This window comes from Taudactylus pleione, unplaced genomic scaffold (genome assembly GCF_031769625.1).
Source record: "Taudactylus pleione unplaced genomic scaffold, aTauple2 ptg000212l, whole genome shotgun sequence".
In the NCBI taxonomy this organism is placed as follows: domain Eukaryota; kingdom Metazoa; phylum Chordata; class Amphibia; order Anura; family Myobatrachidae; genus Taudactylus; species Taudactylus pleione.
In genome coordinates this window covers 1,005,886-1,019,406 of record NW_028284614.1, presented here as the reverse complement: position 1 = coordinate 1,019,406, position 13,521 = coordinate 1,005,886, and the positions used below count along the sequence as shown (strand labels likewise).

General features: G+C 42.4%; 1 protein-coding gene across 1 annotated transcript; it reads right to left on the bottom strand.

The window, feature by feature from the left end:
- Positions 1 to 669: 669 nt before the first annotated feature.
- Positions 670 to 11,630, bottom strand: LOC148517662 (zona pellucida sperm-binding protein 4-like). The gene is made up of 12 exons (XM_088478231.1): positions 11,428 to 11,630; positions 9,431 to 9,552; positions 8,355 to 8,448; positions 7,788 to 7,943; positions 6,164 to 6,354; positions 5,412 to 5,509; positions 5,209 to 5,336; positions 2,889 to 3,078; positions 2,644 to 2,794; positions 2,124 to 2,202; positions 1,985 to 2,050; positions 670 to 1,407 (listed from the first exon to the last, which is right to left on the bottom strand). Exons 1-12 carry the CDS (start codon positions 11,483 to 11,485, stop codon positions 1,262 to 1,264), a joined length of 1,479 nt encoding a protein of 492 aa, XP_088334357.1. The 5' UTR covers positions 11,486 to 11,630; the 3' UTR covers positions 670 to 1,261.
- Between the last annotated feature and the right edge of the window lie 1,891 nt (positions 11,631 to 13,521).

The following is a 13,521-nucleotide window of genomic DNA, read 5'->3' as shown; positions in this document are numbered from 1 at the left end:
AAGGATTCTTTAACAGTCAATTGTTTTATAAAGCAGTAGCACTCTTCCTGGTCCCCTTCTGGGATTAAAATCCACTCATAGCAGCAGGTATGGTGTTCAAGGATTCTTGTGGAGCAATGACTGATGTGAATGAGTCAAATATTTTTGTAAGTGCCTCCCCTCCCCCAGAATAAAAAAAATTAACTACCAATCAACCCTTCCTGTCCCTGCCTTCAACTACATGCTCCAACTCTCTCAGGCCTCTTGAATAAAAAAAACCCATTTGTTTCCTTATATGCCATGTTGGAAGTTGAACTGTCACGTGTTGCTGCTGCTTAGACAGCTAGGTGGGTGGGTGCAAATTTTGGGCCTAAACTGGATGAAAACAATATTGTGGTAAATTTACTGGAAATTAATGTTATTGGAGGTTAACACTAGGAACAAACAAGAGCCCAAATTGTGATTTTATCTGTTTTTTGTATTATGTAATCAAAACAACAAGTCCAAAACACACAAGGGGCAGCTTTGGCAGAACCAATCCAGATCCAAAACACAAGGATCTACAGATGGAAAAACATGGGGTTGGCACACATCTCTAGCAAATACCTGCACTGGTGTATCTTTAGACTACAAAGCAATATTGCATTATTAAATTGGTAAAATGCATAGAAAATTTATTAAGACAGATCATTCATTCAAAAATGAATCTGTGTTCAAGAACACAATAATGAGTATGTACCCACTACATAATTTATTTTTCTAATTACTTGAGATTTATCCTGAAAACCGTCCTGCTAACTTTTTTTTTTTAGCCGATTTTTCAGTAGGACAGAGTTTGGGGAAACTCTGCCAAACAGTTCAGGTATTAAAGATCCATGCTTGAGTTCAAATGGTTAAATCAAAATGACTGGAGGTACTAATTAAATCACTTGTTGCGCTCTAGAAAGGAAATCCTTGAAACCTGGACTACAATGGTGGATACTCTTCAGGTGTCAGGCTCCCATCTGTGCAGCTGGATATCGCTATGACATAATTTAGTCCTTACCACAATATAGAGCCTACCCTTTATAGAATAAACTTCCAAGCGCAACATCTTTCAACTCAAATTCCCTTACTAAAATCTCAGTTTGAGTTTTATTTTAACCATATTGAAATAAACTGTTTTGTGCAATCCATCATTTGCAGTGTACTGCTCTAAAGTCAATACATTCTCTTCCTAAATGCATTGTACTCCTGAACCAAGTCTAACAAATGACACAAGTCAGTGAGACTGGCATTTTATTCATATTTTTACAGTGTGCAAGGTGGATACCCGACTCCTGTGATGCCAGACACTCAGTACAGTAACCAGCACTACCAAGAGGCCTCCTCCAGCAGCTGCTCCCCTCAGCCACCGACTAGCCGAGCTGGATTCAGAGGTACCTGAAGCTGGGCGGGAATAAAATGTGATTAAGATATGTAGTCTAGTAATTCTACCACCATATCAAGTTACTACAACATACTTGCTTGAGGGATAAGTTATAAATTACAGAACACAAGAATTGGATGTTGGCGTAGACTAAATTCTTGGTAAATAGATGGAGTTGTAGACATCACTATAACCCAGCTCCACCTAAACATCAGTAATTACCAAATTAGTGTACCAGACACCAAATGGTAAAGTAGCTTTTTCCTTTCAACACCAATTAAACAGATTTGATGTTCATACATCATACCAGCAGCCTAGACATTCAGTAGAAACACTTATAGAAAGTGGGAATTTAAACACTTCCTACAGCAGTTATACTGTAGATAGTGCTCATAGCAATACCCCACAAGGCTAGATGAAGAAACACTGCATAAGTTCTGTATTCTATTTTAGGCAAAAGGATCAAGTCAGCATTTAGTAGACATAAGGTAGCTCAATGTTACTTTCTGCAATGGGAGTTGCAAGTCACATTTAAAAAAAAAATAAAAAATAAAAAACCATGAATGGAAATGGAGAGTCTATTTGATGGCTTCTCACCATCAATGAAGTCAACTGGGCCTTTGCTTATAGTAACCTTCTGCTCTGGTTCCTTGGCTGCTCTTTCTGCAAGAACATGATACAAATTAGCATTTTACTCCCACTAAGACTAGCACGCTTGTGCACACAGAGCCCTTACTTGTCCTCTGGCCACATGACCTGGTGCAGGAATCCGCAGCAGATGGGACGCACACAGAAGCGCTGCAGTGGAAGTAGACCTGGGGAACAGATATCATTAAAGTAGCAGTTTGGGACACATGCTGTTAAAGACTGCACTAACCAGGTCTTCATCACTGACACTTAGAGCATGGTTATGGTTTAAAGGTTTTTTTTTTGTTTTGTTTTTTGGTGGGGAGGGTAACTGCCCAAGTCTAAGCATTAACAGAACAGTGGGTAAATCAAAGCCAATGCACATCATAGTAGATAGCCTCACAGTAGATTAATCTAGTCAATAAAGTGTAGGAATTTGTAATCTGTATTCAACTTATCCAAAATACAAAATATTCAATGCCTGTCTGAAGTACCATACCCAAGGCCTACTTGTTCAGTAGCCCAATGGGCCGATGAAGTGACTTAATTTGACACCATGGTAGAACATATTGAGAGACCCATAACCTCATGCAATGATTAGAGCATTATGCATGTAGAAGTTGGTTTACCAGTCCTTCTAGAGCAAGCTGGGAACTCTGATCCACAAAGGTGAAGGTGCTGACAATGAAGCGCTGGTAGTGGGTGGGGAACGACATGCTCTGTGTGGGTGAGCCAACTGGGACCAGCTGAGTCAGGTAGTTGTCCCCAACAAAAGGACACCTGGAACGAGAAGGATTTGTCATGTGTAAAGTAGTAGTACACCCAGTTGTCTCATACAGAGGAAGGGGGGGGTGAGATGGAATGCCAGCCTTACCGATCCACAAGGATGGGCCATTGGACTTGTTGGGTGGGGTCTGGAGAGGGAGTGGCCCAGCAGTCATTTAAGATCAGGACCAGGTTTGGGTCTGTTCTTTGTAGTATTCTGACCTCCAAGAAGACTGGGTCTCTGAGCACTTTGACCACAGGGTAATCTCTATCCAAGTAGTATGAAGCATACTGCATGTCTGCAAGAGAAGAAACCTTGTTGCCATCACTAGATGTTTGTTTATATTGGATACATCCTTGCTACCATCATGTACTAATAGACAATCAATGCTCTATATTTATCAGAAGCATGCAGTCATTGGCACTTATCCTTGCCTTTACAGATCTAGCAGAATGAATGCATGAGGCATTTGTTCAAATTCTGCTCAACACAATATAGGTTACAACCCAAGGTCAAGGATCCTGTAACACTAACAACTCTGGTACAATCTACATGCAAGTATAGAGGTTAGGTTTAGCATCCATCAATGCCCATAAACTAAACCTCTTCCTACATTTTTAGCATACAGCTTGTTAACTGTTAGAAGGCTGGATGTGAGGGATCTGGTGCAAGGCTGCATTGTTAGACTTGGCACTGGCATTAGCTGTGGAAGTCAAGGCGAATCAGATGTTATATTATTCACCCGCACTGAGGACTGTCTTTTCCCTTCTGTAGTGTTCACAAGATCTTCAGGTTGTTCCTAACCTCAAGTCCTGTTCTCCAGTGCCCATATTTCTTGTACCTATGCTAGCAATCCTGTGTGTTAGAGATCTTCCAGTAACTACTAAAGTAATACTGCAACTTATTGCAATCTGTCCTGACTACAGGGGCAGAACTATGGGAGACAATGGAGGCACCTGCCGCTGGGCTCCAGCACTGAAGGGGCACCTCCTCCATTGTCCACAACATTCACCCCACTTAGGGCTGTAACTATGTACCCGGAGTGTACCTTCGCAGCCGCCCAAAACATGGCACCCCTTCCCAGCACCTGAGAAGCTCCATGTCAGACCATCAGCTGCTGACTTTGTCTATCTATAGCCTGTCTGCATGTGAATTGCTACATTACAGTGTCAGTGGCTGTGACGGGGGGCACCAAATTATAACTTGCCTCTGGGCATCTGGGATGAATTTACACCACTGCCTGACTAGTTTACCAGATCCATGGCTTCTAACATGACCATGATTGCAACCTGCTCTCCAGCATTAGCTCTTTGATTTATCAAATCTGAGCTAGTGGAAAAGTGGCCCAACTGTAATTTGCCAAGCACAGCCTGATTGGTAGCGATGGGAAACTTCACCACTATCCCCCTGCTTTACTATGAGCACCACACCAGGGGTATATTTATAATGGGTGCAGGGTGTGAAGTGAACACAGGCCCCTGGGTCCTGGGGGCTCCACACCTATATTTGGTTATACTTGCCTCTCCACCATCTTCAAATTGCACTGGACCAGCACTGCAGCAAAAATCACAGGAAAAGTAGTGGCACCCATTTTCCCTGTGACTCACACAAAAAGGTCTCTGAGAATAAGGCGTGGGTGCCATAGCACCTGGCATTAAGCTTGTATCTACCATGCTGTGTGTGGTAAGAGGGGAGGGAGCCCAAATGGAGGCTTTACATCCTCTTAAGACACCCATGCACCACACATTTTACTGAGAGCGGTTAACCCAATTTTTTACAACACCAACTACATTATGGATAATGGCAATTCACAACTACCAAGAGTCACACTGTTGGGTCTAGTAGTGTGGCAGCACAGATAGACGTGTTTCTAGACAACACTGCAGTTAAAGATTTTGATCAAAATCTGACTGAATATCCCTTACTTGCTATATACAGAAGTTATATTAAATGATATAATTTGTCATGACAGATGGGGGGAATTTAACTACTTGTCCAACTAAATAAACATAATTTGGCCATCTGGTACATAGAGGGAACTCTTTGAAAAGACATTGGGAAGTTACTCATAGCAACCAAACAGCTTCTACTGAAACCATCATTTTAGTCTGTGCTAGATAATAGCTAGAAGCAGAATAGTTGCTGCTACAGCCAACTTCACTAGCTCTTGAGTGACAAATCTCAGCATAAACTATCCCACACAGAATTACCATGTTCATGGCAGAACAAGACAGTTACACAAGTATCCTGGAAGTGGTTTGATGCATTATTGCTTTGGTGGTAGCAGCCCAGGTGCCCATTCCAATTTAGGAAGAGAGGTTTTGTTGCAGACAAAGCTCAAACTCATCTCGTCCCCAAATTACACAGCTCATACAGCTTTAAAATAAACCATTTTCCTGCTGCAAATAAGAAATACACCAGTCATTACCTTGAGCTATCCTCATCTCCAGGAGCAGCGGTCCTGAGGTGGACACAGGAAGGGGTGGGGGCAGGGTGAGCACCTCAACTTGCAGCGGGAGAACACCAGTCCGGGAGTAGATGCAGCAGACAGTCAGCCTAGGACAATAATAGTCAGTCTTGTTCCGTGTATAGCAACAGTAAATACCTACACCAATATATGGTTTACTGTACCTCAGTGTACTGTCTCTTGTAATAGATGAGCCTTTCCACATCCTTGTATCTTTCGTGGCATAAACTGTATTCTCATACAATACAGAGTTATCCAATGCCTGGCAAAGGAACATCAGAGTTATGCAGGAAACAAATAACTACCTCATACCCTCCATTTGCTAACTAAGTAATTTTGGGGTCTATGTACTAAGCCTTAGAGAGAGGAAGTACCAGCCAATCAGTCATTAACTGTTACTTTACAGGCGGAAATGACAGCCGATTGGTTGGTACTCTAGCTCCATCCACTTTATCCCTCTCCAAGACTTAGTACAAAGACACCCCCCCCCCCCCCCCATATCCCTTTGGGTCAGGGGGTCAACAGTCATTGTGTCCAATATTAGAAGAGAGCAGATTTCGCACAAAACAGGTTTTGGATTAGAGCCTCTCAATGGTTGGGACAGATTCATATTTACATCAGTTCAGGATCATTTGACAGAGTAAAGTTTTTCTAGGAGGCTTCAGGACTAGGGGTCCACTTGTCTTCCCAGGACACTTGGATCCTGATATTGAAGTCATAATGTAGCAATCATGGATCTATTACTTCAGTGGGCCCATATGATAGGTGACCCAGATCAAGCCCATTGTAACCATATCATGCATAACCAAGTGCCCTTACTGAGAGTTGCAATTAAGTATTTAGAAACAATCTGACAGATGGCATATAGAGCAATCACCAGTGTTACTGCTCACTTCTAGTTACACAGAAGACTTACCTGACTGGCTTCACCACAAGAGAGAGGGAATCGGAACAGTATGAAAGCTGAAGTCTTCAAAACACTCAGCATGGGGCATGAGGTTGAGTCCACATTGAGGACACCGACTGAATCCAAGAGCAGAGTTGGTGTAGTCACATCCTTAGAGATAACTATCAGGACCTGGCCACCATATGTACACTGCGCAGTCACTGGAGGGGACCACAACAGAAGCAATTTGTTAAATGAAGGGCTCTTAAGCTGCATACACGGTACGATATTGTTAAAAGATATATTGTTCATTTTTATGCAGTGAACCACCAACGATATCTATGATTGTTCGTACATGCAGACCAACTTGCACAATATTGTAAACGTTGACTGTTCAGAGATGTGGCAGGATGATTTTACGGAAAGATATCTTTCAAGTCGTTGGTGGTACAGATCGTGTATGCAGCTTTAATCTCACTTTTTCAAACTGAAGCCACATTTGTCCAGTCTGCCTGGGATTCTTTACATTAAAGACTTTAGAAAGTGCAGACACTATAACCACCAGTATGGATGTCATTTTTGCTCTGGCTACAAGGCCAAGTGAGCAACATTAGAGATGGTCACCACCTATGGAACCTGAACTCTAGACATGGCAGCTCATAAATGGTTGATTGTCTCCTACCCTGGCACAGACTATCCCCAAACCTACAGTACAAGTAGCAGTTAACAGATACAGGTAGATCAAGCCTTGGAGAGATAAGAGAAGTGGCCCATAGAAGCAAATCAGCTTCTATTCATTTATCTAGCACAATCTTTTAAATAAATGACAGAAGCAGATTGCTTTGTGCCACTTCAGCTCTCTTTCCAAGTCTTAATACATCCTACCCATAGACTGTTCTGTACAGTAGAACACCACTGCCCAGCTTAGGGCCCTATGTTAATTTTTCCTCATGGCTGATTGTTCTAGAAGATGAGGTCGCATATAGTAATTACACCATCACTACACCTGGCAACCAGAGGATTGGATAAACTAAGTTAGAAAAAACAAATACAAACCTCTAAGATAGTTAAAATTTAAATTGTTTAAAAAGGTGCAAAGGACAGATGATACCCAGCCTTGATGGCATTACAGTTATGACTAGTACCGTGTATTTATCCAAATGATGTAAAGGGCAGGGCGGGGGCGGGGGGGGGGGGGGGTCACATGGTAAATATGACATTTCCATGTGACTAAAGGGTGTAGCAGTAAATATTTTCTGGTTAGTGACCTAGCATTACTTGGGAGATTGGGCCAATAAGTAAACCCACAACAGACATCCATGTTATGCAGGTTTAGGGTCCTTCACCACCACATAACATCCATGGCCTAATTTCTCCTTGGGGAAATACCCTCATAACTGCTGGAGTCTTATAGCCACTAACCATGCTGCTCGGGTACACCAGCAGTCATTGAGGCATGACCAGGACAAAAGACAAGGGGCAGAATAGATAAAGCGGACAGATTCCTGGGACACTTATAATGCAGAGCAGGTACAGTGTCCAGGACAGAGGTGTATGTGGTACAAGATCCCAGGTCACTTTTCACAAATATGGAATCAAGTTTTTAGATTACTGATCCAGCATAGACATCACCTGAACCCCTGGAATGTCTTACCTTTGTTTCCATAGTAACAGGGAAGAGAGGGGTCACTGGGAGAGAAGCAGCAGTCTAGTCCTTCACAGATAGCCCTGGTCACAGAAGCATTGGCACAAGGCAAGCGGTCACCACTCTGCACAGCAGCACAGTCACTGGGGCTCGGAGCATCCATAGCTGAGGGAGAGACAGTCCTTAGTGTAGTCCTAACAGCTGCTGTGTCCCAACTAGTGATAGACAGTGATCTAGTAGTCTAAAAATATTTTCTACTTCCCATTTGTAGCATCTCAGGCTTCAGACATCCAACACTCTCCCCACCCATTCTGTTAAATTAACAATCCATTAAGAAATCCAAGACCTAGCTGGTCAAAACAGTGTTGGAGATTTATAGCTTTTAACACATCCACACAAACTGGAGTACAAGTATAGGGACATGTGAAACCCACAGAAGTAGATCTTTGATTTTTATTGTTACCAACACTAAAATAAGGTAGTTACAGTAAGTGCTCAGAGTTCTGCCATTTACACTTTCACATACTGTATCAACATTTTGTTATCTTGTAGACAAGAAAGAAAACAGAGCGTTACCTGGCAGGAACGGGCACCGGATGTCGCTTTTATGATGTTCCACTTGACCATTGGCAATTTGTTCTGCAATCAGAGTCCTCATGTAGTCTCCATTCTACAATGGAAGACCAATTTTAGGCATGCTCAATATATTTCAGAGTTACAGAAACATACTGTACATCTGGATTTACATAATCCTACAAAGAGTTGCTCATATAGGTCAGCTAGGAGGGGGAAGGGTTATATAGATCAAGAAGATTCCATATAAATGTTTTGCTGGAGGGCAAAGTTCCACATAGACAGTCTTCAATTAGGTCACTATTCTTTATTAGTAGACTTGTTTACTGGAGTTTATGCTCCATGAATACACCTGGATGATTAAGGGCGATTCATTCTGCTGGAAAAGCTTGCAGCCACATGAAGAGTGGGTATTATAGCCAGACTAGGGGGTCTGGAGATGAAAATCATCAAAGGCCAAGCATGAGAAACGGCAGAGCTGCACCCAATGATTCATGTACATGGCCAGTGACCAAAAAAAAAAGCTCCAGTGTCTCCATAAACCCAAAAAGACAAGCTACACAATTGTGGTCGACAAAAAAAAAAAAAAAAAGAAGAAGGTTTAATTCCATTGATTTATGGCCAAATGCTGCCATGATGGGCCCATTTCTATGTTGAAACCAGAGGCTGTAGTTCCATCCCATTTTTATTCTGATCCACGGCATGTATAATTGGCAAGAACCAGGTGCAGTTACATGCATTCTGGCAATTATAAATAGTGTCAACTAGGGTTACTGCTTAAAGTGGGAAAACTCAGATATTGGGTAGGAGAGGGAGCTCTAAAACTCAGCTTTTAAGACTACTCTAGACTTCATTCAGAAAACAAGTTGTACTTGAGATAAGTGATGCATGCAGATACAGAATATGAGCCAGATTGGGAAGCAATTATGCATTATAGTATTGTGCTGGAACACATCAGATCCCAGTGGGGCTGTAGCTTAGTGGAGCCTAAAACACTGAGCCCAACCAACATTTTATAGTCTGATCCAGCATGTTACATTCAGTTATGGTTTAAAACCAGTGTTTGCAGTTTGCCTTACCTCCTCCCTTATGTAGCATTCATCATAGGCAGCACCAATGATCATTGAGCCATCTGGTTTCTGTCCTACCCAGAGCCCACAAGTAGAGTCATTATGGAGCATGTGAGGCTTCCCAACATTATCTGGAAGGTATATGGAGCACAATAGAAGTTATATGTGCATTCCCAATAGCCAACACAGCTTGTCCTGCAGCAGGTAGACAGACATTACACATACCATGTTCAATACTCAGATGTTTAGCGAGCCTTTATGAATATGGAGATCTCTGGCCACAAGTGGTACTGCAGCATCTCACCACAGGACCTACTAATGTCCAACTATAGAACAGTTTCTTAAACAGTCCTCACGGAACCCCAACAATGCACATTTTCCAGGTCATCTAGCTAGAGCACAGGTGTGTTAATTGGATATACAGGTGGTACTAATTACTCCTGAGGATACCTTGAAAACATGCACATTATGGTCCCATAAGGACAGATTGAGAAACACCGCTATAGCCTCCAAAACCAGCACTTATGGTGTACAGAAAATAAAATTGTAGAAAGTGCATTTCTTACACAGCTGAACAACATTAAATCTAAACTGCTACTAATCTGGGTTGATTTTTTTTCTTGCACCTGACAGACCTGTAATCTGCATTGAGATCATTGGAGGAAGAGAGACTATTGGTCAAGTCACTTAGCACCATGGCTCATGAGACCTGGAACAATGGGAAGTCATATGCAGCTACATTTCCTTTGTATAGGACACTGGTCTGCAATTCTGTCTAGCTACCTATGCCTTACTCAAGTCTCTTCCACTTGCCAGACTTCTGGTAGTGTACATGACTTTTTCCCCAAAATCTTAGAAGAAACTTACTAAACAAGCATGTTATTCCTTACTGCCTGTGTAGGGGTTCCGATATATCAGGACAATGTTTATACACACCACTGAATTATAGCTGTCTGATGCACCGAAATCCCTGTTAAAGTTGCTACATAGAATTTATTAGCACCTTCTCCTAGAAGTGGTGTCTTACATTTTTCTCCTAGTGCTTCAGGATTAGTTTTAGCCTTTGGATTTGAAATCCATACTCCTTTACAGATCAGATATATTTAGACAGGGCCACAACTAGCATAGTGCAATCCATGCCATGGCACTGCAAGGCAGGGGGCACTGTTTGAGCCCATCAATTCTCCTGTTTATTATCATTGTCACTCATAGCTTCCTCTATTATCCCAACATCTCCCGCCTGCCCCTGAAGTACCCCTATCAATACCCTGGCCCTTCCCCATGAAGCCATGGCCCTTTTTCAGGTGCACTCTTATGTCCCCATTTGAAAAATGGGGAGGACCAATGCTTTCTCTGGCACAGGGCACCAAGAAGTCTAGTTACATCTCTGTTTTTAGGTGGATGTAGTTACAATCCCAACCGTCAGGATGCTGGCCCTTAGAATACAAGCAATGGAATCCTGACACCTGTCAGAATCCCAGCATCCTTATGGGAAGTAGTGGGGGCAGAATTTTGACCACAAGCATCCCATATTTAGGTTTTCTGCAGCAATATACATTAGTGCAGAGGTTCCCGGTCTACTTCATTAGAGTCCAGGTGTTGATAACTTGATTTAGGCATGGCTGACTCAGGTAATAATAACTTAAGTCACTTGCAATCAAGCAAGGATAGCCTTAAACGCTGGATTGTAACAACAGAGTTTGGGAAACTCTGCATTAGTGGATTACACAGATAAAAAGGCCAGCAAGTACAGCTGCCCATCCAGCTCCTTCATAGAACAAAGAAACAATGGAAGGAAATTGCAGGCTCACAGCCCACTGTCTTCCCTTACATATATCTCCATCAGCTCACAAAAAAAAAAAAAAACACCCCACCACACACAATTTAATAGATTTGCATTATCTTCAACAGAAAGCAGGAGAATAGTAACATCAATTCACAGATTAGCAGTTTCCTTAATAGAGGCCAATGTCTCCCCAGTTAGGAAACAGATCAGGGATACTCACCCAGCACTGTGAATGCTGGAGTAAAATCTAGGGGCACAGAGGGAAGAGACAGACGCATCTTACTGGGGCCACAATGCAGATCAGAGACATCTTCTAACAGCCCCTCAGTACCAGACACTGAGCTACAGCTCCACAGCAACACTACACATCCCAACTAGCCCCTGGTGATCCCCATCCTGCCTGCAGCTCCCAATACTACAGGTGATCACAGGCCGGTCATTTATACCATGATGAGGGGGCGGCGGCTGCTGTGTGATCAGACAGGTGCTAATGTGACCCCAGGAGTCAGGTGGGTAATTAGCACATTACCCCACTATTCACTATAACTTTTCTACTATATAAGTAAAGGCTCCCATACATCAGCAATCGATTGTGGCAATTCTGCCATTTGCAGATGATTGTGTATAAAAATCTGCAATGTATGGGGCTTCACAGATCGCAGATTGCAGCCAAAAAGTGATTGGAATTGTTTAATCAGATTGTCCAACATGTTGGATGTCACAGATGGATTGGGGCTGTAGATTGCTAGTGTATGGACATGATCAGCAGATCTGCAGACCGTTACTAGTAAAATGATGGAGCCTTTCAAGATTGGCAGATCTGTGTTTGCTGCAATGGATCTGCAAATCACTGAAAAAGATCTGTAATGTATGGGCGCAGATTGCTAGATTGGGAAATCCTAAAATCGGGCTATAAATCTTCAAATTGTTCATTTGTGGTTTTCAGATTTCTGATGTATGGGGACCTTAACTGTCCATTTCAGGATCAATTCTTTTTTTCCTAATGAAAGGGAATATAAACCCATATTTTTTACTGTTTATACAGGTGCCCAAAAACCATATAGACAAATGTTATACTATCACTGGAACATCCTTTTCTGTTAATATTTGTGTTTACACATTGCTCATAGGGAGTACCAAAACAGAATTGTATTATTTATTCACCTTTCGATAGTGCACTTAATTATTTATTACACACAGCCGTGCTGTACACATATTGTTTTGCAGCCTTTGTTTCACTGTCCATCTGAGGCAAGGGTCACGTGTTTTGGTGCATGGGACAAGTATCTTGTCTAAAGTCATAGAAACACTCAAGCTGCATACACACACAACGATATTGTAAATGAACGATTTTAATAGGGAAAAATGAACGAAAATGGTTTACTAAAATCGTTCATTTACTAAATGTAATGAACGATTTTTTTTTAACTACAAACGATTTTTGCATATTCCCTTAATGAAAATCGTTCAGTTGGTCAGTCTGACTGAACTACAAACGTGAATGCGCATGAACGATAATCGTTCATTGTTTTAACTCAGAAAGTGAACGATTTTTCAACGATTGAACGATAAACTATATCGTTAACGATAATCGTTGAAAAAATCGTTGTGTGTGTATGCACCTTCAGTTTCCATTGTTTTGGTGCCAGGCCGCAGAGGACCAGTGATCACAATGCTGGTGCGATGTTCCAGCAGTATCTTCACATGGCGATACAGAACCAACGGAACACCACGTCTGCAAATTCTGATTAGGTACTAACTACGAGCTCATCTTGAGGAAGGAACTAAGGCCCTCATTCAGAGCCGCTCGCTAGCGGCCGTACGCTCGTTCCGAGCGATGTTCGCACATCGGATCATTTGAATAGCCACCCCTTGTTTTTGAATGAACGACCGCAAATAGCGAACGGCTCTGAATCAGGCCCAAAGGCCCTCATTCAGAGCCGCTCGCTAGCGGCCGTACGCTCGTTCCGAGCGATGTTCGCACATCTGCGCATGCATACGGTTTTTAGTACGCATGCGCGAACCAGTCAGTGCGGCCGAAAATCGTTTGTACGCTATATAGCGAGTGCCTGCTATTTTGAGTGACAGAATGAGGCGTATGTGGGTGGTAACAGGGGAAGGTGTTTGAAAACGGGGGAGTGGAATTCGAATTCAGGCGTGCTTAAAGGTCAAAACGGGCGTTTTAAGGGAGTGCATAATTAATACAGCAGCGTCATTGACCACGTCACTTGGTTTTTTTTAACTCAGAACTACTCGCAAAATAGCGGTTGAAAAAACCAACCACAAGAATAGCGAGCAGTTCATACGCTGTACG